Source organism: Phyllostomus discolor, chromosome 10 (assembly GCF_004126475.2).
Source record: "Phyllostomus discolor isolate MPI-MPIP mPhyDis1 chromosome 10, mPhyDis1.pri.v3, whole genome shotgun sequence".
Taxonomy (NCBI): Eukaryota; Metazoa; Chordata; class Mammalia; order Chiroptera; family Phyllostomidae; genus Phyllostomus; species Phyllostomus discolor.
The window spans coordinates 21,019,977-21,046,640 of record NC_040912.2 but is presented as its reverse complement, the minus strand read 5'-3'; the positions used below and the strand labels follow the sequence as shown (position 1 = coordinate 21,046,640).

General features: G+C 36.0%; 1 protein-coding gene and 1 pseudogene across 2 annotated transcripts in view; one reads left to right on the top strand and one right to left on the bottom strand.

The window, feature by feature from the left end:
- The window catches only part of DGKB (diacylglycerol kinase beta), a 601,974-nt gene that overhangs the window by 453,189 nt on the left and 122,121 nt on the right, over window positions 1-26,664 (bottom strand). The window contains exons 4-5 of one of the 2 annotated variants that reach the window (XM_028525894.2): window positions 24,525-24,545; window positions 13,640-13,793 (exon numbers count right to left, since the gene is read on the bottom strand). In XM_028525894.2, the coding sequence (XP_028381695.1) occupies window positions 13,640-13,793; window positions 24,525-24,545 (175 nt within the window). The remainder of the gene's footprint in view (window positions 1-13,639; window positions 13,794-24,524; window positions 24,546-26,664) is intronic. The other variant, XM_036010554.1, reaches the window with a different exon arrangement.
- LOC114507869 lies at window positions 11,244-11,822 on the top strand (annotated as a pseudogene).

Here is a 26,664-nt window from a genome sequence, read left to right as displayed (position 1 = left end):
CTTATACAGAAGCCTCTGAAACCAGACCCCATGTACCAGATAAGACCTGAAGGAAAACCCCAATTATCCTTTGAGTTATACCTGGCAACCTCACAGGTGTTTGGATGAGCTTGCTAATGGGCTGAATGCTTACTGTGTTCCTAATCAACCAGGAGTCACTTGAATAGACCGAATAACCCCAACCAAATACAGTTCTACAAGTGGGCCATTCCTTAGTGCTCGTCTACCTGATCACGCCCTTGCCCTGTTCTACTCCCTTTGATGTATATCTCAGATTCAACAACTATTATCTCCTCCATTCATCTCAAGGCAGCCAGCAGATTACTTAATGCATTACTAACAGTTATGAATTAGTTTTATCATTGGTAATGCTATTGCTAAGAAAAGGTACCACTTATTGAATGGGTAATATGTAGCAGGATATGCTGAGGACTTTAATGGGTGTCTTCTCACTTAACTTTCACATTAACCCTGTGAGGTAGACTGTATGACTCCCATTTCACAGATGAGAAACAAGCTTACAGAGGCTAATTTCCCAGAGATTCAGAGCTAGAAACCCATCCTCTTTTTCTCTACAGTACTGTTTTACAGACTATTGTTGATTCAATACTGATAGAGGAAGAAAAAAAATTGCACTTTTATCCAGGATGATCCTTTTATACAAACATGCATATCATTAATTAGTAGGTTTCATAACTGAACCAATATTTTCCTTTCTAAAGTATCCTATTCTCTTTTCTTCTATTCTATTTCATTCTTAAAATTCTATCAAAGACTCTCTAAATTGAATGCATTATCCACTAATGTATCCCTACCCACAGTTTGAAAAATACTGCTTTATATCCTTCCTTCATTTTCTTTACCAAAGTTTTATTTATTTCAAAAACTTATCTATGTTCCATATTTATTCTACTTCTTTTTATAGTTATTGAAATACATATGAATATTTAAGAAATGATTTTCCTTCTTAACAGAAGTGTCACAGTATATCTAATACAAAGTAATATAGTTATTTTATAAATCAAAAAAAAGGGCAAAGAGTTGAAGACAATCTTGAACTTGAAAAAATAATCACCTTACTATTTCTAATTGACAAACTAAAGCTTTGCCAGCTTCAGGAACAAGCAGTTTCAACTTATGATAAAAGACAATTTGGCGCTGACCGTAGGCATACCCATAACTTCCAGCCTTGGAGAACAGAGCCCTTGAATTACGGTTGGATAAACCATGACCTAACTCACCCTGACCGATGAGCTAATCCTCTCTTCCTAGCTTCCCCCGTATGGTACTGAAATGATTTAATCAGCTTGTTTTAAATCTTTTATACAAAAGATTTGTATTCAAAATAAATCTAGAAAGAATAAAAAGAACACGCAACGTTCGTTTGTTCGTTTGAAAGAATGCCAAATGTATTATACGTTTCACTTACTTAGAACACTTGTGTGATCATTTGTTTGTACTCATAAAATGAAGGTGCATGGTATTCCATTATAAGCTTTCATAATACTGAATATAAACAATAGGAGGGTGTGAGGACTACATGATCTTCTGTTTGGCTTTCCTGTATGTAATTTATATACATATTGAACATGAACATACACACATAATTTATATTTAGCCCCAACCTTTTGAGAAAACCTGTTACTGTACTAAAATTCATTTTGACAAAATGAGTAAATACTTCCCATTTTCTGTTCATGATATGTTGTAAACTAAAAGCTGCATTATGTATTTAATTGTCATAATTTCACATTTTAAAAAAGTTGTAAGTACATAAACAGAATTATGAGCATATACAAAAATACAAGCTGAAGAACGAATCAAATCTTTGTCAACTCCAATTATACCAAATTTGAGAGGTAAAATATATACTTTTTGCAATGAATTATGGGGTGCAATCAAGAAAAAAGTTGCACTGTCTAAGACCTTTCCACAACTACTTTACCACAAAGTGATTTGTAGAGCTGGACTGTGCTACATCTAGGGTGTGGAACTGACGAAAAAGCTCACTGGTTTGTCCTGCTCCCGCCCACTCCCAAAGATCAGCCCACCTTCTCTTATGTGGTGAACATGTTTCTAAATAGTTTCACTGAATTTTCTGTGAGTATGTCCTGGGCCTCAATCTGTCTTCATAGAGAATGTTTTTTACACCCCGCTCTACCATTTATCATTTCTTCCCATTCCCTAAATCTGGCTGGATGTCTTTTCCACTACATATCTCCCATCCTCGTCTTTGACACTCCAGTGCCCTGAAGACAAGTCGTTTTCCTTTTAAGCAGACTGCGCTAAATATTACCCGGAACACACAGGAAACACAGCACACAGCAAACAAGGCCTTGCCAGCCTGGTTCCCTGCCTGCAGCTCTTCAATGAGACGGTAAATGGATCCTGCACTCCTCTTTAGCAGCAAAGGGAGGAGGCTCAAAAATCTACCCGCCATTAACAAATTCCATTTTAACCCATTCAGTTGAGGGTGAAATTCACTCCTTACCTTTGGAACTGAACGTGGAGCTAGGCAAAACAAAAAGTATGTTTCTTTTGCCTCAGGTGGTCAATATTTAGCTCTGAAGATCATGCAATTGACTGACACCCACTTTGCATGTTCTCTGACCTGCCTAAGGGTATGCTCTTTAAATATTTTTAACAAAAGCAAAGCAAATATACACACATACACCGTTTACGTCCACATATCTGTGGGTGTCTGAATACATACATCCGTGTATTTGTGGTGCACGAGAAAGTGCTGAATAAAGCAGACAATAAGCATTGTGTTTAGAGTGTATGTCTTATTAGGAAAAAGGGTCTTGGGCTTTGAGTTTTATCCTGTTTTTATGATGATTTTAGTACATACACTGAAATATATACTTATATGTAAACATTCTTTTCTCTTCAAAGTTTAACTATAAAAAATAGTCCAATTGAACGCTACCTACTATTATATCCTTCAAGCACATGCATTTCATTTTATCCCAATCTAGACACTCTATTTCTGGAAACAATAACCTGGAAAGATTTGCTCTAAGAGATGCTCTTAATTCCAGTCTCAAGGTTCAATTATTAGTGAATAAGTTTGGGGTACAGGTTCAATTACTGCCTCTGCTCCAGTTTTCCTTTCAAACACGAGCATTTCAGATCACGAAAACACTATCATCTTATCCAGTTTTCCTTCATCTACTAAAATGAAATATTCAAAACTAACAACATAAATCACATTTCTAAACTTCTAAGGCAATAAAACAGTCTGGCAAATTGAATTTTCCATTTTCTTAAATACTGGTTCAATCTGCAGAAATTTATCAAGTTTATGAAGTAATTTGTCACACATTATAATCCTACTTCCCTTATGCATATTACTTGTCGTGATGAACAACAGAGATAATCAAGAGTAAAAACAGTGGTTTAGTATTATTATACAATTCATGATTTTTAGAGCTGCCCTTCCAACTATGTTGGTCTTAGTATAACATTATAATTATTTTTTCAATCTTTTGTTTTTGTGCATACTAGAAGCAAAATGAGATAAGATTAGGTTGCAAATGATCAAGGAATGTAAAATCCACTGTGACTCCTCATAAAGTGAGGGCAGGCATCGGGATACAGTGCCTGACAAGCAACCAAGGTCAGCAACGCCCCTCTAAGAACACACTGTGATTTATGATTGGACATTGGCAAACCTCCCCGAACAAGCAACTATAAGGAGCAGGACTTGAAGCATTGTGGATAATGATCTAGCAGGGGTGTCCAACCCAAGGCCCACAGGCCACATGTGGCCCAGGATGGCTATGAATGCAGTCCAACACAAAAGCATAAATTTACTTAAAATATTACGGGACTTTTTTGTGATTACGCGTCACAATGTATTTAATGTGTGGCCCAAGACAACTCTCCTCCTTCCATTGTGGGCCAGAGACCAAAAGGTTGGACACCTGTCTTGAGTCATTATTATCAAAGGAACGGCAGTCACAACACTTCTGGCTGTGAGCCAGCAACACAGAGTGGTTTTATCTGACCCTGACGGTGGTTCTACAGACAGGGGCATGCAAAGTCAGAAAGTAAGTGGCTGATGGTTCTGTAGCAATGGGGGAGTCAAGAGCTGAAGACATGTCATCTAACTCTAAATGTTAGGCTCTTTCCAAAAGCAGTTAAAACAGTATATGCCCACATCAGTCCTGTCCGGTAGAATATTTTGCTCTTGCGGCAACGGGATAGATGTGCGCTGTTCAATGCAGTGTAACCACCTGCGACTGCTGAGCACGTGAAAGGAGGCTGGTGTGAATGAGGTATTTGATTTTTGTTTTATATCAATGTATATTAAATGGCTACATTAGACTAGTGGCTACCCTGCTGGACAGTGCAGGTAATACAAGGTCTGCAGTTAAAAAATTCAAATTATTTGAATTGCTCTGAGTTCCTTGAATATACCTAAGTATGGGAATAAAACCAGCACATATTAAAAGAGGTCATAACACCAACATTTCTATTTTTTCCACATTTTAAAGAAATCCCATTAATACTGCTGAAATTCTACTGTATTCTTTCAGAATGTATGACATCTTAGGGGAAAAAACAGTATATTGAACTTGCCCTTTATCCTATGTCTGCAAAATTAAAACACTGAGAAATAATATTTTTAATGAATAATGGAATAGCTGGCATTCGTTGAACACTTATAACGTACCTAATACATGATGTTTTTGAGTCTCAATATCAAGTATGAGATATATAGTTATTATTTCCATTTTGCATTCAGCCAAACAGGCAAAGTAGTTCAGGCACATCCAAAAGGCAGTCTAAACTGGGATTCGATGCTCTAAGTACAATTTTGTGGGGCCAGAAAGGAGAAAAATAAATCAAAGGAATCTGTCTACTGCCTTTCAATAAATGACCTTTTGTTTTAAGAGTCTGGTTTTCAAGACTACTGAAAGTGCACACATTGATTATTTCATAAACTTTTGGAAGGAAAATTAGCAATCCTAGACACGGCTAAGAGCTCTAAATGTTCCTCTTACATCCACACCGTTTCTTGAGGCATCTGTTATAATACGTGTCTGTGAGAAGTGTGCATGCATGCTCATTTCCATGTACAAACATGCACATACATATATACATATTTACCTTAGAGATTAAGAATAATTTTCTGATGGCTATCTGTGTTTTTGAGAGGAGTATAACTAGCATGCCCATTATAAACATAAACCGAAATAAATATTGAGGACCTTTGCTATTAGTCACGAAACACCAGGTTTTAGGGACTGGGGATAAAGCATCAAACAGATCTGATGAGAAGCCTCATTTTTACAGAGCCCTCATTCTAGCAGATCAAAGTGAATGCTCCGTAACACTGCATATTTTCCGGCTATTACTAGAGATTTTTAGAGCATATCACAAATTTAAAATGTTATAATTGCTTTGGGACTCTGCAAGGTACTGAAAATCATGTCTGCCCTTATTAGGGTCTCAAAAACTGTAAAAAGTATTCATGAACAGGACAGTACAATAATCTTTAAAAAACCACCATCATGTAATATACAAGTATTAAGATATAGCTTAACTACATCTTTGTCCTAGGTGAATAAATCTATTACTAAAGGTGAGAAACTTGAACACCAAAGTTTTATTTGAAACATTCAGAAAAAAATAATAAATCAATATGAATAATGAAGTCCAAACCATTTAATAATTAAAGGAGAGATTATGGGGCAACTTTTCCTTTTCTGACAGTAATATTATCATAAATTGGTACTTGATGTTGCGGGTTTTTCTCTGGTTTCAGTGAAGAGTTTTCAGGGTTTCATAATAGAAGATTTATTAGAGTTAAATAATTTTTTAATTACTACTAATAACTATAAGTATAAACTATAATATCTATAACTGAAGCATATGGAATGCAATGGTTGGAGCATATGAAATGCAATGGTTGATATAAATAAATGCTAATTTGCCAATGAATAGAAATTCTTTTCTCTTTATTTCTAGAGCATATGTATGTAGGTATGTAAGCTGTACAGACTACATAGAATCATTATTATGAACAATAAAAGTACACCAAGATTACTGAATATGAAACTATACTTTTAATGCCTACAGTGTGCTGAGAACCTCCCTATTTGACAGTCACAGAGCCTTGTACTCTGTACACTTTGGGTCTTTGGGGACCCTGTCTGACCTTTTTAGCATTGTGGACACTGAAGTAGCTTATTAGACACAGAAGATCCATAAAGTTACCTAAAATAAAAAAGTACATACATGCAAACACACACAATTTTTAATAACCTCAAGACAGTTCTGATAAGAGTAATAGTTTCTTCTCAGAACAATTAATGAAGTGTGTCTTTTGGCAAGAACATTCACTAAAGTCATTTGGCAAAAGAATATTTCCAAAAGGATTAAGTACCTCATTTTCACTGGGTAATTTTCTGTTCTTAATTTGATTAACTTTCACATGGACAAAAAGGAATTGTTTCTACTTTTCTACACAAAAGAAGTACTTGGTGTTGTGACTCTCTGGTTGCAGAGAAAACATGAAAAAAGTTGAATTCCACCATTGACACTGTAGCTGAACAGCACAAACCGAGTGTGTATTTCCACATCACATGGGCTACGAGAAGGGACCAAAGAAAAAGTACCCTAACTTTTTCAGAGATAGTTATTATTCTCAATCCTAAATATATTCTGGATATATATACCTTCGTCCTCAATTCCCATCATGGTAGCCACCACACCACTGGCCATGTGATTATTTTCTGGCTTAAAACCTTATAATGGCTTTCTGACTTCTTCTAGATGAAATTCCAAACTTAGCATGACAAACCAAACTCTTTATGACATGGCCTCGGAGACCTCCCTGGCCCCTTCTCCAGCCATTCTCCTCCAGCCTCTTGACCTTATGACCCAAGGCACAGATCCATATCTCTCAGTGTCCCCAGTCCCTTCCCTTCCTCCAGCCCTCTAGGGCCATGAGGATTCTGATTCTGCTACAGTCACTCCCCCAAACCCACCTCCGGGTTGTCTCTAAAATGTCCCAGGTCATCACTACCATCTGCTCAGGGACCACCTCTTTATGACCCTTATCCCAATTTCAATTAGTCACTCTCAGCTCTGACCCATGCTTTCTATATGATTCATTTTTGCCAATAGCACTCATTAACATCTGACAATGTTAAATAGATTTACTTATTGATTAGTATTTCTCTCCCCACTAGAATGTAAGACTATGGGGTGGGGGTGTTCTATTTTACTTACTGATAAATCCCCAGCAATCTGAATCATGTGTGACAAGCTTAAAGTTATCAATAAATATTTTGAATGAAACAAACTGAATGTCTTATACAGTCTGTGTATTGTTCTTTGATGGAACACGTTCTTTATATTTGAATAGAAATGTGCAGGGTGCCTTCTGTTCTTGGCACTCCCTTCCCTTCCTCTCCCACCCATACCAGCACCTACCTTTACCTAACCATGATAATTTTCACTGATGACTAAAATCTCAGTCATATGATCCTAACAAAGAGATCACAGCATTTATTTCACTGTAATGCATTTGATCACCTAATTGTCTCTTTCTGCTTTACTCTAAAAGACCCACAGCTTTCCTATAGAATTCCTGGCACAAAAAGTGTTTTAAAAAAAGGGATGAGTGGATGAATGAATTAACGAATTAATAAAATGAATAATTATATCTAAAATGGGTCAATTTACTACATGATCTCATTTAAAGGGTGCTAAGAAAATCTTCTCTCATTCTTCCCTATAAAGCAATTAATAAGAAACTTCAACAAAAACCTCCACACTGACCCATGGATAATAATGGACATTCACTATCATAGAGTCACTGCTTTAAACATGTGGAGCTCAATAGGAATGCATAGTATGAGTATCTGAACCAGTTAATAAATCATGTCACATTCCCTTTTAATTACTGTGTTCATAGATAAAATAAGTTACTGATTACTGCTATTAATTACTATCCTATACAAAAAGAATGATGATTTAGTGAAGATAGTTAATACCCAGAGTTTTTGCCAAGTTTGGAACAGGGGAGAACTGGGGAGGGTCAAGGAGTCACCAGCTAGTCTACAAGATACAGATGTGGTGACTTCTACAAGGATCCCAGGGTGGTTTTCAGTTGCACTCTCTAAGTAGCCCATCTTATTGATTATTGCATTTCTAGCATGTGCTATCGAACTAAAGTGAAGTATTAGCTGGGGCTTGAAAAAGCTAGGTTTTGCTGTGAAGTATGGGCAGAAAGTATAGTCTCAAGTAAGTGGAGCATTTTGAAGTCAGCAAACAACTGGGCATGGAAAGAATCTGCAGTGCATGGAGCAAAAAGACAACTTCGGGCTGTAGGCAGAGTCTATAAGCTGCATAGCATGGTGCTTAATGTGGTGGAACTCAGATTTTATCACCTTCTTAAGTAATTACATTGCCCAGGAGCTGGGGGCTCGTTAAGGGCACTTCATGCCCAGGGGCAGGTATCTCAAAACATGGGGAGAAGGCAAAGTGACAAGGAATCCATCCCTGTTTCGAAATCTCTACCGTTTTTTTTCGAAAAAAACAAAACAAAACAAAAACACATTCTATATGAACTGCTAGTGAAGGCCTAACACTTGGAAAACCAGGAGTAATATAATCAGGCTTCTGTGTCAGAAAGTCCACTTTGGAGATGGGAAGTCAGGGCCCCCTGGGGTCCATGAGTGTGACCATCTATAATGCAAATGATGGTGAGTCAAACTGACACGGGCAGAATGTCTGAGAAGTAGTTGCCACGAGTAATACAAAGCAGCTGGAATTAACTAAACATGAGGCAGTGCAAGGAGGAAGAATCCAAGATTTTTAGGGTTGGAAAATTGATAGATGATTGAGTTCCCTGCAGCAAGAGAGAAGACAGGAATTAGAAGCAAGGTTGTATCGAATACAATTATTTGACTTTCAGACACACCTCATCTGAGTCCTTCTGGAATACAGCTAATTGGAATATATTCATTGTGAGCTGAAGAAGCAGTCCTGGGTTATGTAGGGAATAACTGAGGTATTTTATGTTAGTGAACAATTCTGTATGATGTGAAGAGAAAAATGTCATCTGTTGAGAAGGAGAGATTTGAGTACACTAAAAAAAGGTTTGAAAAGTTTTACCTGTTAGATCTAGCAGAAAATATTAAACATAAATACATTTTACAAAAGATTTTTTAAAAAAACTGAACAGGTGTTAAGACCATGTTAATACTGGGTGTTAGGAACTTGTAGTGGCAACAATCAGCAAATTTATGAAATTTCCCTCTGGTTTTTGTTAGTGTTCAAGCTGTAGGAATCGAAATATGAGATCATAGTATTGATTCATGGCTAAAGGTTTATAAGCCATATTCAGAAAATCAAAGGTTCACATGCTCAAACAATTCTGTAGAGAGGAGTTCAAATGATAGAATTTAGAGATGAAGGTACGATCACAAATTGATCGCTGCACTGGCAAAGAGGGGAGGGATTAGGGACCTGGCATTTACAATGAAGCAGAAGAGGCTATGATCATGTTGAAAAGAGAGGGCAGTAGGGATATCTTCACAAATTGAAAGTCCAGCTCTGGCTGGCATGACTCCATGGACTGAGCAATGGCCTATGAACTGAAAGGTCACCAATTTGATTCCAGGTTAGGGCACATGCCTGGCCTGTGGGGCCTGGTCTCCGTTTGGGGCCTGAGAAAGGCAGCCGATCGATGTTTCTCTCCCTCCCTTTCTGTCTCCCTTCCCCTCTCTCTAAAAATAAATAAATAAAATATTAAAACAAAAGTCAAGCATGGAAACAGAAGTAATCATCTTATAATATTTAATTGATGATAAGAAGTCATATTGCAACAAGATGTTTCCAAAAAAAGTTCAATAGAACACAGCTACACATGCAACTTTTGTATCTATTTATAATTTTTAAGTTTTATTATATAAAACTATTTTAATTTTTGCCTATCTCCTATACTTTATTTTTATTCATGAACAAGAATAACATTTTATTTTAAAAAACAGAAAAGAAAGAATAAATTTTGTTTTCCTTTTATTGAGTAGACTTCACAGTTCACTTGATGGATAGTCAAGAACAGCCTTCATACTCCTGAAGGTATCGTGGCAATAAGTAAAATACGGTGAACTCGAAGAGGGGGACTACAAAGTAGTTTATAGCACTTCTCTATTCACAAATAACCTGCGATTTTTATCAACCAGAAATACATTTTGGATAGGTAACTTAGATTACCGAAAAGCAAGGTTCTAGGAATAAAAAGACATTTGTTTTTCAGCTCCCGAGTCAAGCACACTGAGGCCTTGACAACTTTACCGGTGTCTTGTGGTCCTCATCCCCCAGTATGTGGGGTTAGAAAAGCCCCACAGAGGACACTGTGCACTTATGTTTTAAAGGTGGAGGCCAAGCTTAGAAAATGAATCACAGCTTAGCTCATTACTGATGCGTGAGGATTACACAGCCTCTCTTTCAATTCCTTTCAAGTAGGTCTGAATGTCCCAAATAAAGTATGAGCCATTATTTCTTAATTTTTTTCTATTTTTTGACCTGATTTGATTTTTATTCCTTGTAAATTTGGCATTTTCTGTGTAGTACTTACTGTATGCTATTTGAAAAAAAGAGAGCTTGAGATCGGAATATCTGACAACACTACCTAAGTACTTTACGTTCTCCATCCTGTCTGACACAGTTACTCAGAGAGACAGCATGCTAAAAACTGTCCCCCCTTCTCCTTTCTTAAAGCCAATGACAGCATTGTTTTGTGAAAGATTACATAAGGAAAACATTGTTATTTTTTCTGTCTAGGGTACAAGAAACCTATTCAAAGCATGAAATGGAGATGTGGGAAGTCTTAATTTCTAGATCAAAGTAAGGAATTGCCCCATTTAAAAATGTTCAGGCCAGAACGCTGGAAAGTGCTGGCACCATTATTGTCCAAGGGCAGCCTAGATGGAACAAACTCAGAGAAAAATAGCAAGTGTGAGTCTCTCAATTCGTGATACCAGGGGAATTATTGTAGAGACTAAAAATATGTTATGTTGGAGTAGTTGAAGAGTAGGATAGGATAAACATTATTTTTATATATGTTGAAGGGATCAAAATACAGTAAGTATGTGGAAGGTGTATGCTTGTTTTCAAAAGCTTGGACCAATGAGAGAAAAGGGGAAGTTTGTGAGGGAGGTCTCCCAGGGGGCTGTGGGAGAGCAGAGCCAGCAGGCACAGAAACAGCAAACTTGTTGTCTGTCTCCACCAGCATCTTCTGAGCCATGAACCAAACCAGGGATTTACGAGGAGTAAAAACCTTTGGGCTGCTGAAGGCCAGGCAGGAAGAGAGCCTGAATGAAACCAGCAAGCAGTTCCTGGATGATCCTAAGTATAGCAGTGATGAGGATCTGCCCTCCAAACTGGAAGCCTTCAAGAAGAAATACATGGAGTTTGACCTGAATGGAAATGGAGATATCGGTATCATGTCTCTGAAGTGAATGCTTGAGAAACTTGGGGTACCCAAGACCCATCTGGGTTAATTAATCAAGGAGGTTTCCAGTGGCTCTGGGGAGACCTTCAACTACTCTGACTTTCTCAGGATGATGTTGGGCAAGAGATCGGCCATTCTAAAAGTGATCCGATGTGAGAGGAGAAAGCAAAGGAGCAGGAGAAACCAGTGGGCCCTCCAGCCAAGAAAGCTGTCTCTGAGTTGCCCTGATTTGTGGTGGGATTGAAGGTGCTTCTAATAACCCCAAAACACACACACACACACACACACACACACACGACAAAATTGTGAGCCAAAGTCAAACCAAAATAAATTCTCTCCTTCTGCAGATCAAACAAATAAATAAAAAAAAAAAAGCTTGGACTAAAATGGCTCCAGGAAAAACCTATTAACTTTGTTAGCAGAAGGGGACACAGCACAACACAGGGGTTAATAGCATGAACTCTTCTTTGGATTGCCCCAGTACTCTGTATGGCTGAATTGTTGATGTTTTAGTGATAGGTTTTAAGATTTTCACTTATTTGAGTTCCAGTTATTCAACTTTTCCTCATCTCCTTACTCACTCTTCCATCTTCTATTTTATGATGCTCAGCGGCTCCCTTGGGGTTCCCTAGGCCCCTTTCATGGGGTTTCTAAGGTCAAAATAATTTCAGTGATGATTCTGAGATATCTCTTGCTTTTTTCACTCTCATTCTCTCATGAGGGGACAGTGGCATTTCCAAGAGACTATATAACATATGATACGGTGACAGAGAAGCAAGTATAGTTATTCAGCTATCTTCAATGAGGCCTAACTTTATAAAGACATTGCAACAATGTAAACCAATGCCACTCTTCTCAATATTTTTAAGTCATTTTTCAAAAAGATATGTAATTTTTGTTAGCATGTAATGGGCTGCTCATGGTTATTTTTAGACCATCTCATCTTTAACTGGTAAAGAGCAATAGATATCACCCACATAAATAAAAGCATTTTGGGGTTATCAATAATAGCAAGGGCACAAAAGAGCCCTAAGATCAGAGTGTGGGAAATGCTGCAGCAGACTACATTTCTCTATTGCCCATGAGAAACCAGCTAGGCTCGCAGGGTGCACTACAGAGATTAGAAGGCAGGAAAGAGAAGGGGCTGGTTCCTGCTAGTCCGCCTGCACTTCCTGTGAGATCTCTTCAGCCTTCCACCCTTGAAGCGCGTGTTTCCAGCAGCAATAGCAACAGGCTCTAGTCTCTGCTTATTTCTGTGCCACAAAAGGCACAGTGAGCTCTCCTTACAAGGCCCGGCACAGACTGTGGCAATGCTCCTAAGGGGTCTGACACCCAGGGCTGCAGACTCCTAAGCTACCAAAGCCAGCCAGAACGTATCCCCCTCCAGGGAAGTTCTGCCAGACCACACCCTCTGCCCAGAACTTTGCAGCCCAGCTCGGAGGTCCTTTCCTCCAGCATCTGGGTTGTTATTACCCCAGCCTAGGGGCAGCCTGTGCATTTCCTCAGTGTTATTCTTTATTTGTTCAACTCTCCAACACTGTTTTCACTAATTTCCTATTTCACATCCTCTAGAGTTATATGGTGAGATTTCAGTTTTCCTGACTGGATGTAGAATGATATAATTAGCAAATGGAATTAATGTGTTACATATCTCTGAAAAGCTATGCATCATAAAAGAACTAATCATCCCTATGGTGACAAAAATTAATTGCCTAAGAGAAAATTCAACTCTTGTCTGAAATTACAAATGTAACAATTGAAAAGTATATTGGTACTTTCCAAAATGTATGTTAAATATTATGTTTTCTAGACATAAATGCTTTGTTACTACATTTATATGTGTGTGTATACATACATACATATATACAAAATCCAATCATTTAAAAGAGAAATTTTCCATATTTGATGAAAGTATCTCTTTAAATTATTTCCTAAACAAAGACTTCTACAACATTGAATGACAAGTGATAGAAAGTAAACTTTCTCAAATGCTTAGTTATTATTTCGGAGACATTTTAACTACTTTGCACAACCTTAGTATGAAAGTATAAATCCTGCAACAAAGATCATTTTTAGGCAAGTCATTTCTCGTGTCACAGAAAACTTGAGACTGATTTTCCCTCCGAGTTTTCTTTTACTGTTAAAGTAGGTAATTACACTCACCACCGGAAAGCAGAGCAGGCTTACTTTTGACATTGGGACTGGAGTGAGGGAACCTGTTGCTGAACGACATGAAAAGGTGCGCCGTGAAATCATCGGGGAGCTCCGCTTCTAAGAACGTCTTCATAAATAGCTTGAAACCTTCAAAATCTATTGTCTGAAAAAAATTAAATACGCATTGAAAGACTCAGCCAATGTTAAGATTTTGTGCTGTGTTCAAAATCATTAGTAAGAGAAATGATCTCATTTTTATATCCAAGTCTACAAAAGGAAGGCAGCTTTTTGAGAACTGGATAGGACAGTCTTGGGTTGCGAACACTGGTGTGTAAATTAAATGGGTGTGTCTTACCTGTGTCCGTGGAGCAGGAAGAGGAGGAACCTTCCCTCAGGCATTTCCACAGTATCTGTATGACCTTAAACATTTACTGTGTGAATCCTGGTTTCCTCCTCTGTAAACTGGGATTAATCTGCCCAATTCCACAGACCTGTCGCAATCGTTAAGTCAGGCCACCAGAGTGAAGGCACTAATGCAGTTTCAAGAGTACTCCAAGAAAGGGGTGGGGGGGTTCTTATCTCTTTTTCTTGTCTCTAATGGTGAATATTGTTTTCAACAACTAGGAAAAAGTCGTTACTAGTGAAGTTTCACCCTGACCTCAAGGACAATGAATACAAAATTCCCAATAGATATAAAATTCTAATTCTTCCTATGCAGGCTTTCCAGTAAACCTATTTTAAGATCCTTGCCCACCCATACTCACTGGAGGGCTATAAAAGAGCAGACATTTCTTTTGGAGACAACTATGGCTGCCTTGAGAACCTCTATGCTTACTTAGGTGATGGAAGCCACCTTTTCTTCTCAAGTCAATAAGAGAATTTCACAGGAGCTACCTGGAGAGCTTGCTGTCTCCAAGAGGGCAATGGGCCAAGATCTGACTCCTGCTCGGGAAACTGAGAGCAAAGGGAAGTAAACGGCACTCTATAGGCTTAGCCAACCCTTCCTGTGACCACAGGGGCAATGACGAGTAACTGTTTCCTCTGAAATGGGTGCCGACCCCATGGAACTGAAGGGCAGTGAAGCTGTGCTGGGTCCCATCAGTAGGTCATTTGGAAAGACAAGGAGACCTACAGAGACGAAGCAAGAACACAAGCCACTTCTCTCCGGATCAAGAGAGGGCAAGGACTAGAGAGAGGCCTCACAGGCAGCCATTGCGGGGCATATTTTTTTTTCCCTTAGCCTATTTAATGTAACTGAGATGAAACTAAAAATAAGGCAGAAATAAAATTTGGCAGACTGATGCTCATAATTTTTGCTCAAATTCCTGGCAGATGATAATAAAAGTAATTCCTTAAACTGGTATTTTGGATAGGAAAAGTCTATTTTTCCTATTAATAATAGGAAAGGCTTACTGAGGTAAGGTCACAGGGAATGACCAATTTTATTATTATATTAGTTTGAAAAAAGCTTAAATGGAATATGACATACAGGGCTATCATTAGAGAAAGTAAATTTTTGTTCATTTGAACACGCACAAATTTAGTATACACGCTATGTATAACTTTGTCCCTAATATAAACTCAAGCCAATAAAAAACCAAAGCCAGAATCTTCACTTTGTTTACATGGTTCTAAGACTATCTACACATTAGTACGGCATTTTTGGTTAGTTTAGTCTGCTTTAATTATTCATTCTCAGAAGGGCACTTCAGACATTTATATTGGTGGTAATAAAGACTTTGTTTTCTTCCATTTTTAATAAATCACTACTACCATATATTTTTGTAAGTTCTACTAACAGCCTTACCACGTCACTAAAAACTATGAATATAAAAATCTAAGAAAAGCCTCATATACCAGAAATATTTTCAAAAAGCAATTTGCCAGAATGAATGAAGCCAACATTTTGAAATACACAGAGGAGGTCAACTGCCAGAATGCTGCTTACAAATACATTCTGTTGGGCAGGGGCACCTATTATTACTAACAGGGTTTCTTATTATCACAAATAGGGTTTCTTAGAGGTAGCCCATGGAAAGAGTAGTAATCCACTTTCAGATGGATGAGTGACCAGGAGTAAGAGAAAACATAACCCTCAACATGTATGAAGACCGGTGGGAAATCAAGAGTTCATTGTATCACAGTTAATAGGACATTTGTGTGATGAACATATTCATGGGCATGGTGGTTAGAAGCAACATGTTTACAGTTCCAATTCCTTCCACATCCTAAGCCTTTTGTAGTCAGCCATGTGTTGGTTTGAAGTCAGTTTACCTGCATCAAGGCTTGGATCCAACGCTCTCGAGCTGATGATGGTAGGCAGGTATGGCACCTCTCTTAATAAGCAACACATTACTTCCTAGTCTTTTTCTCAGCTATCAGAAAACCTTTCTAATTTTCTCACATGCTGTAGCTCTCCCTTGCTCAGCAAGCAAAAAAATAGCTTCTTAGTTTTATTCTTTGACAGCTCTGAGCCTTAATTTTCTGCATATAAAATCAACCATTCAGGGTTGTTGCCTGAATGTAATAAATCAATATAAAATGATGTAAAGGGTATTCAATGCACCCTTGGGCCCATAATATGAAAAAGAAATAAAATAATAAATATATAAAAGGAAGCATTAGTTTATGGTTAGATAGAGGTTTTTATTATCTTAATTTGCCCTCCTCTTTATTATTCAAGAAAACTGGAAAATTCACTGTATCTTCCCATATCAAACCTGCAGTATTTAATATCTTAGACATTTTACTAAAATTGTTCTGAATCAGACAATATTGACAAATTACTGTTTTCAGAAAGCAAGAATTTAAAAACAGACTGTCTTACTTTCAAAAATAAAAGCCTATTATAGACATAAGAATGTAATATAAATTTCTTCATTTCCTAAAGGATTTCTATGAGATGATATAATTCTATTTATTTCTAAAGTGTTACTGATGATGCAAACCTCTTTCTTCAAAACCTTTACAGTGTGGAAGGGAACAAATTTCCTTTCTCTTATATTTCCTGGCATTACACACAAATTACAATGTTGCAAAACCAAAACTTCTTCAAAGTGAATAATATTAACTGCTTCAGTATTTCCTACTAATTGAGGAATTATTCTTTCCTGGTTAACCCATCTTCTTCTCTTAGTAAAAAGATGTTCGAATCTCTCCTAAAATTCTTTGTCCAAAATGTAAACCATTTCCTTATAAGGATAGATACTGTCCTTGATCTATAGATTTTTTTATTTCATGACTTAGCAGGACATTTCCCAAGTTAAGTATCGTGTATTTACTGCTGTCATGTAGCAGAATCAGAATTTGTTATTAAAGATTGTGATGCTGAAATGAATGAGATCATTTAAACATGTATCAAAGGAAACGCTAATGAAAAAACATTGGGAATGTTTTGGCTTAATTGAATTGGCTATAAGCTCAGAGACACACACCCCGAACAAAGCTTAAAATTTGGAACTATTCTTTATTTTTCTCCCCTAAGGAGCATCCACAGACTATTTAGAGGGATGATTTGGAGAATCTGTAAAGAATACAGACTGATGAAGCTGCTCAGATGTTGCTGCCAATTTGGCACAAATTTAAATCACATTTCTATATGCCTTTCACTATTATTGTATATCTGACCATCTGGATCCTTTGTTTTTAAATCCCTGCTAATACTAAAGAAATGGCACCAGTGCTCATCCAAGTAGATTCAAAGTGAATGAAAATAAATGCCATCATTCCATCATTACTTTATCTTGGCAGTTCCAGAATGAAGAATTTCTCATATTCAGCAAACGTTCTCTCTGTGCCCGCGCACCGGCTTTGTGCTGGGCTCTGCTCTAGCAACTGGGACAAGCTGTCACTGGGATATGTAAAAATCCCTCCATCGAGGGATTATCTTTTTATGAATGGAACAAGAAAATAACAAAATAAATTGGCCAAATGTACAGTGTCTGATGAGATTACTTTTTTAGAAGAAACAAAGACAACAAAGGTTTACAAATTTCAGGGGGGTATGCTTGCAGTTTTAAATCTGATGATCAGCAAATGAAAATTTGTTCTTTGAATAAAGATGTAAAGGCGATATGGGACAGACCTTTGCATTTTTGGAGAAAGAATATTCCAGATAGACAAAACAGGTAGTACAAAGGCCCTGAGGTGTGAAGGAGCTCCTGCTTAGAGGAATTTCCACAGGCAGCAGCGAGGAGGAGCAGGAGACTGGAGCAGGAGGCTGAGTGAGGAAGGAGAGAGCACTAGAGGAGTAGGAGATAGGTTAACGGTACGATCTGTGGTGATGTGTGAATTGGGGCAGGTCATGAAAGATATCGGACCCATCAACCTTATGACTTTAAGGCAGAGTGAGAGGAACAGGTATTGGAGCATTTGCAGCAGGAAATCACATGATCTGACATACTTATTAATTAGCTGTGAATGAATACTAGTTTGTCTGAAAATGTGGAAACTGAATATGGACTCTCTTTTGTCCAATACAAGGAATGTTATTATATATAGTATGATCATATTAATTAATAAGTGATCTTTCAATGACAAAAATGAATCATTGAATAACTGCAGATTAAATAACTAACAAAAACCTTGAACAAAGGGATGACTTTGTTCATTTTTCAACACGTGTTGATTGAGGGCCTACAATGTATACTATACAATGTTAGCAACTGGGAAAAAGATCTCTGAGCAAACGAGGTAGGCAATAACTTAACTTACCCAGTGGTTTTCTTCACCATTTCCACTTCAATGTGGCCATAAAATTTATACAGTTAACTAATTATGTTAAATTTAAAAATGTAAAGGCCATGGGGCCAAAGTATATAAATTAATATGCAGCATAGCAAAATTCCTGAGATTTCAAATGCACATTTTTGATATTAAAATACTTTCACAAAAAGATGCATTTTAAATGTCTCATTTCTTATGCTTATTGTGTACTACAATTGATTATTCATAACTTGAAGTCTCAGAGAGCTGCTTGACAGTCCCCTAAAACTGCCGTGGAGAGACTCTTTGCAGAGAAAGAGTGAAAAGTGTGGACACCTGGGATTTTTAAAATGAATTCTGGCAAAAGAAAACATTTTTACCACCTCAGAGGCACATAGTCAATTAATTGCAGCTTTACCTAAGACTAACAAAAATTAAGACTCGGTAGAAAGAAGTATATTTTTTAGTAAAAGACAGCAAGTAGCAAGAATAACAAACAGTGCTAGTCCAAGTTATTTTAGTGTGTAATTATAAGATGCAAATAATGGATTAGAATAACTTTAAGCAGAATGTGTTTATCATGATTTTCATGACCTTGTAATCAAGGGTCTGTATTCAACTAGGTTTTGCACTTCCATTGGAATTCACTTTAGTGTGACACTGTCTTCACTACATTCAGTGGCATCACTTGGACAGGTGTGAGCAGTGACTGAGGCGCACACCTACTCTAAAGGAATTTAAAGCAATTTTTCTCCTCAAAAACAACACAAACCCAGTAAGAGTTTCTTTAGCAACTATGTATGCATAATAATGTTAGTTTTTAATGATTGCTTACTTGTATGTTGACCTTTAAAGAAAAGTTCAAAAGGGAGCTCTCTTAACACAGATATGTGTGCAGACAAATTTACAAGTTTATCTTCTCTTCTGCTAGACTACATGGTTCAACATGACTTTGCATCACAGTTTCAATAGAATGTCTTTTACATTGAAGTCTCATTATGTATTTGAGATATGGACTCTGAAATAGCAAAAATAAAATTTCATTCAAATACCTCTTTTTAGGCAATCTACCAAGAAAAAAAAAAGATTTAGGTGGGATGGTAAGAGACTGTATGATAGAATAAATACAAAAAGCAACTTTGCAGGAATATATTCTTTTGCTTAATAAATCTCAAATGAGATTATTTTAAAGTGTAATAGTGTATGGCTTTATATTTAATATTGAAGCAGACTAAAACAAAACAAAAAAAAACTAATAATAACCAAAACTTTGAAAGGACCTCAAGTATGTGATATCCCACAACCTCCGTTCTTTTTAATCCATCAAGGCCTAAATCTCCCAGGGTTAGTACTGTGAAAAACATCAAGTTCAAAAGGCATAAAAGACTGGGAAATACTCAGTCAACATGTAAGAGTGAGAGACTAAGATTTTACAACTGGGTCAAGGAACCTACTACTTATTTCGAAGGCATAAGAATTCCCTGAGTTGAAACATTCTGTCAGCAATTTGTGAAACAGATGTATGAGTTTGACACTCTCTGATAGCAAAGATCAACCTGACCATTTTTGTTTCTCCCATACGACCAAGCACATTGTCAGGTGGATATTATAGATGCAATAAATTCATTTGGGATGCAATCCAATCGCTTCTTTCTCTGTTCCAAATGCTTTTCTCACTTTCTATATGTTTATCTTTCATCAGTGGTTGTTTTATGCCAAACTCCTCCTTAGCTTCCCATCTCTCCGTACAATCTTCACAGCCTGTGATACATTCCACTATCCTTAACTGGAAAGGAGACACTAGACATTTGATTAAAATATCAGTTGCATATAATGAAAATACCAAAGGTTCCTGTGTTCTAGCAACTACACTAACTTTGTTATGTGTATACTCTACCTAATCCTCACAATAACCCATTAAGTGGATGCTGTTATCACTGCTATATAAGTGAGGATCAGAAAGTTAAATAAATTGGCAAGGCTGAAAAACTCTTAGGACATAAATATTTCTAACTTCAAAGTTTACTATAATACAGTTGACCAGAGTATAATTTTATGGACAGGTTTTCCAATATTCACATAGTATGACACACTTTGCCTCTGATTTATCACTGTCAATGCATTGACTAGACAATCAATAATCTTGTCATTTCAGAAAAAAAAGATACATAATAAAGTACAAAAATAAAAGTGATGATCACTTTATAGGGTATATAAATATCTAATCAGTATGTTTTGCATCTGAGGTATAATATAGGTCAACCATGGCTGGAAAATAAATGAAAACATATGTATACACAGATATATAAACTAACCTTTAGACAATAATAAACAAGTAAAAGTGAGGGTATTATCATCTACTTATTTACCCAGTCTTCAAAAATCTGAGTTGACTACTGTTCTTTTCATACCCTTGACAGACCAAGTGGAACTTATTCTTTTCAAACATGTATCAGAAATGTGTTCCAAATCTGCCGTAGCCTGCATTACAACCTCGAGGCTGTCCCGGGTCTCCTCCCCTCCTTGATTAATTCATACCTGGTCTGCTCTGTGACTTCCCCACTGTCTGCACTGCTGCGTTGCTTTTGCATGCATTTTTCTAAATGGAAAATTTAACCTATTGATCTTAAAAATATTATTTCTGATGTCCTTTATCTATTAAAAAACATTAAAACTCTTAGACATTCTAAGATTTTTCTATCCAAATCTCTAGATTTATTTTCCCCTAGTATCTTTTTACTGCCCTACTCAAAACAGCTATTCTTGATAATGAAAATACACACAAAAAAACAATAGATAAAAATAAAAATAAACCTATTTGCTATACCTAGAGTTTATATAAAACTAAACTCTAGGTATAGCAAACACCTAAAGTGTTTGTTGTACTTGTCCTTTCAAAATGCAGAAAGATTACCTGACTATCCCAGCATCAATTTTTTTCTCTAACCTGGATTTTAACTCCTATATAAATTATTTAATACATGTTACCAAAGAACACTATAAATAGAGTATTTAAATTCAACATTTCAAAGTTGGCTGTTATTATTAAAACTGTGGAGTTAATTTATTTCCATATTACTTAAGCTTGTTTGTAAAACTCATTTGTAGAGAAAACAGCTGGAAGCAATTACTATTATCTTAAATACTTATTTTTAAATTTCTGTATGTTCAGTACAGAAGTTTCTCCCCTAAACAAACCAATTGTTATCAACATCACTTAGACAGGTGAAGCAGTCAAATTATTAACTCAAGCTTTCAATTTAGCATAAAATATAACAGATGATCCATTGTCAAATTCTATATGTTTCCATAGATAAAAGTTACTGCATTTTTGTAAATGTTGAGATTTGTTCATCTGTGCAATTAAAAACCTGTGAGAAGCTATTCAAATTAATATGTTTAGTGATATAACTACTTAATCTCATGTATTTATATAAATATCTTCTCAAATTGTTGGACATGATTTCATTCTAAGCTACAAAAGTTGAATATTGAAATGAACGCTACTATATATCTCAACAATAATTAGTACATAGTCAATATCAGGTTAATAACAGAATTGTAGTAGGCATTTGATTATTCAATTTGTTGGTTGTGTTTTCAAAACTGTGATCTGGTTATAGGTTTGATAAGAAGGGGAAGATGACTGAAATTGTTTTGATAGCAATAGGGAAGAGAAACAGAAACACTGGATAATACTACTTCCATTCCTTGCTAACTGATTGTGCTGGCATTTATGCGGTTGTGGTAGAAGGACCAAATACAACAGACACCATAACTCTACCACCAGGACAGCATTCTAGATAGCTGCCAGGTTTGGCAAGGTAGCAAACCACATGTCACCTAGTCTACCCAAACCTCACTGCAGAAGGAGATTAGAGCTGGAAAAGGCATTAGAGTTATGTTCACTTTATAGCCGAGAAAATTGAGATGCTGAGAAACTCAGTTGCAAAATTGTTTGGGGGTATCTTAGATATTCTCACTTTCACCTCTCAGACATACTCCAGAGTTTTTGTACAAAATCAAGTTGATCACTAAAGTGTGACCAAGAGACACTGCCTTTAAATATCAATGGAATACCTATATGTCAGATACAAGTTACCATATTTTTCGGACTATAAGATGTACTTCCCCCCCTTTTGGGAGGAAAGGGGGTGTGTCTTATAGTCTGACTGTAGCTTACCTGGCTCGCTGTGGGTGGGGAGTGGCGGTGGAGCAGGGTCACAGGTTAGTAAATATTTTACCACATTTTTTTTGCTTCAAATTTTTTTTCCTACTTTTCTCCTCTAAAACCTAGGTGTATCTTATGGCCCATTGTATTTTATAGTCCTAAAAATACGGTAATTATTTTTCATAGATTTTAACCCTTTTAACAAATCAACAAGGCAAACACTCTCTTCTTTTTATAAGTAAGCAAACTGAGGCTAGGAAAGACTAAGTAACTCGTCCAAGACCTGCTAATATGTGACAGATGTGAAATTTGAAGTCAGTTCAGTTGGATTCCTAAGACCACGTTTTCTGTTATACTTTCCAGATGCTTTCTTTAATGGGAAAGGTTGTTTTGGTTCTGGAAGGACAATTACAGCTTACAATAAAAGAGTGTTTATATTATTGCTAATAATTATATCAGTGTCAATATCCTTGTTAAAGACATTTAAAATATCACGGTAGGCGGCAGCAATATAAAATGTAGGTTCTGAATTCCCAGGTTTCTTATTAAGGGATTGAAGCAACTTACTTGTCTGAATGTAAAAGCTATATAGATGAACAAAACTATAGTACAGAAAACCAAGTACAGAGATAAGGGAAGCCCAGGGAGTTATTAAAACATAATTCAGCTTTGAGCCAAGGAACACATACTGAAAGAAAGTGTAAAGAGGAAATCCTACACTCACAGGACACTGATAAGACCAAGAAAAGAGAGAGTAACAGACACACATGCCCTCCTTCTCTCTTCTCCTTTGGATCTCCTCATCTTCTCATGTTCTTTCTGTTCTGTAACTGGAATTGCATGCCTACTGAGTCATTGTATATGGAACAAAGGCTGAGCAAGGAGGAAAATTAGAAAGAAACTCATTTGGCTGACCCCAAAAAGAGACAGAACTAACTTTGACACCAATTTTCATTCAGCCTCTAGTGGAGGTTCAAGTTGTGCAGAAAAGTGTGTTTGTTGACTAAGATGCTCAACAAATGCCCTTTAGTAGCCTGCTTCATAAAAGCAGCTATTTACTTTGAGGAGTTGCTTCCCAATACCATAAAACTTAAATAGCCCGTCTCTGGGGGAGCTAGGAGGTTTCCACAAAGTTCAGGAATAAGATCAGGAAAGCCCATGCTCTGAAAGAGGCTAGTAAAAGTCATTATAGTCAATGAATCGCCATTTCAGTCGTGCCTTATTCTAGGAGAATGTAATATATAAGACCTCTAAATCAGTCAAGATCATCTGATGTAATCAATTGTACAGTAACACGTTTGGTATGCAGTTTTGGTGTTGTGTCATTAAAATTATAGGAAACCTTGTGAATAAAAACCTGCTAATACATACAGATCCAATATTGTCCAAGGAGACAATATTATGATTTGAGACAATATGTTAGTAAGATATATTCCTAGTGTGATAGAAAAATCCATTTAGAGAATTCAAAAATGTATGTTGTAATTCTCTATACCCAACTGAACTACAGACCTAAAACTTGCTTTACAAAATGGTTTTTCCTAGGAGAAAGTGGCAGAGCAACAACTCGGTTACTCTTTTTTCCAGAAGAGCAAACTTTAATTTTTCTCACAGAATCTAACAGCACTCATGATCAAATTTTAAAAATCCTTATCAATTATATTTAAATGCAACTTTTAAACCTCCCATTAACAAGTTAATAAAGTTTTCCTTAAATAAATTAATTTATCAGAGTTATTTTATTCAACAAAATTAGAAAATTAAATTCAAACATCTACAAAATTAAAGTCTATACTCTGGATGCTTTTAGATTCCATGACTGATGTATCAGTTTCTCCATTTGAAACTTTGATTTGAACAAACATCAGCAAATAATAACTTTCTAAGTATTATAGGTAATCTTGCATGTTATTTAAATATTATTGGCACAGAAGTACAGCTCAGTGATATAGAAGAGAAATGCATAGCTCACATCAGAGTAAAGAAAGATAAATATGAATAGAATAGAAAATGTCTTACTTGGTTAAGAATGTCTTGTTTCTGTGCATGCAAGGAAAGAAAGAATACATGTATTAGTGTAAGATAATTTAAATTTATTATCTCATTATTATTAATAGCTTAACTGACAGGTCAAGATTACAGACTGATTTTAAAACATACCCTTGATCCATGGTTCTCAAAGTATGGTTCCTAAGCAACAGCACCAGACTCAACTGGGTAACTGAGAAATACAAATCTTTGAGCCTCACACCCAGAACATAGAAACCAAGGGGAGGGATGAGCAAGCAGGTGAAAGTCTAGGTCTTATTAAGACCTCCATGTCATTCTGATGCAAACTAAAGTTTGAGAATCACGAACTGGATCCATCTTTGATGTAATAAGCAAACAGTTCTAATTGACATGCGATAAATATAATGAATAACACATATAGTATAATTAAAACTTTCTAGAGAAGAATATGAAATATAACAGTGCATGTAAGGATACATTAATGATTGCTCATTCCCCACTCTTAATGATTCCTTATATTGCAATAACATCCCTAACATCTCTCCATGCCTTTAAAGGTAAATGTTTTTTCATTCATATGATACTACTTCATTTCTTCCCATCACTTTAGATATCAATCAGACCATTTAGAATTAAATTTAAAATTGAGGGCAATGATAGATAGGTAGATAATGATAGACACATTCAATGCCAAATTTGTTCCTTCTCTTCATCAAATTCTACTGCCCTCATAAATTAATTTATGTCCTGTTTTACTGTGAACATTTTCACTAAGATTGAATGGCTACTACTAAGTAGCTGCAAATATAGCCTTAACATTATATTATTCACATAAGATTAGGTGAAGACTAATAGTCCTGACTTAGTAATAATTATGTGTACTGGAAAATGCCACTCATCACATACCAAATGGCCATTCAGTGTACTCCTATTTCACATTCACTGAATCCTATTGCTTATGTGAGACACCTTCCATGTCCCCTATTCTTCTCATTTCTCAAGGTCCTCCCTTTCCTTCTACAGGTTAATTGATGAAGAGGGAAGGGCAACAGTCTTAAATTACCATTTCAGGTAATTAGGTTTTAATTATGGTTATTGTCATAAACTTAGCTAGTTAACTGTGGGAAAGTCATTTCCCTTTTCTTACAGTGAGTTTCTTTAAAACTCTATAATTGTGTTTGGGAATCAAGATCTTTTAATACTTTCTGCACTTAGTCTTCAAAGCAATTGTTTACATTTTCTATTTAATCATTATTTCACTTATTACTTCAAAGAATGATTATCAATCTTTAAAAGATAGTAATTAAAATAGGTAAATTACCCATATATTGTATATTTAATATTTTTCTCTATTAAAATAGTTATAAATAGGTCATTGGATTAAGTTTTTACATATAATTCTTTTATAATAAAGTAATTCAAGTGAATGAAAATAAAAGTAATAAATCTAACATATAAGCAGTTTTACTTTGTAAGGAAAAAATATTTTAGAAATATTTAGACAGTTCTCTCCTTATAAACTAATTTTATGTAGATGATAAAAGTCATGTTAATTTTAGAAAATAAAGGACTAGTTATTTATTCTAAAGCCAAACTAGATTAACTTTAATCTTTCTTAACTTTTCTTATATAATTGAGCATTAAGTGTTGTCTATGCCCAAGAACTTCGAGCTCAACTTGACCAGTCAATGGAGAGAGAGAACTTTATATGTGAATTGATAGCATGCATTCTTCACAAATTCTTTCTGAATTCTTTCATATGATTAGAGTAATATTTTATAAACTAGATGAAGTCAAGTACAAAAGAGAACCTTAGGTCTTAAAGATTTCCTCTTCAACATTGAATATTCCTAATTATTTCCTTGCGAAATGCATATTAGTGTTTTAAAAGTCATATAAATTTTAAATTATTCTCCCGAAGGGAAAAATACATACTAGTGTTAACATTGGAAAGTGGTCTCACTCTTAAATTAGAATTATTTTTGGATTATAATGAGATCTAACTTTCTTATTTTTCAACTGTTCATTATTTTAATAATGCACTTCAAGAGCAGATCCATGCATTTATGAAGAGGTGTTACATTATTGAAAAGGCTGACATCATATGTGTGTCTAATAATTAATCTAGCAATTACTTTAATAAATTCAG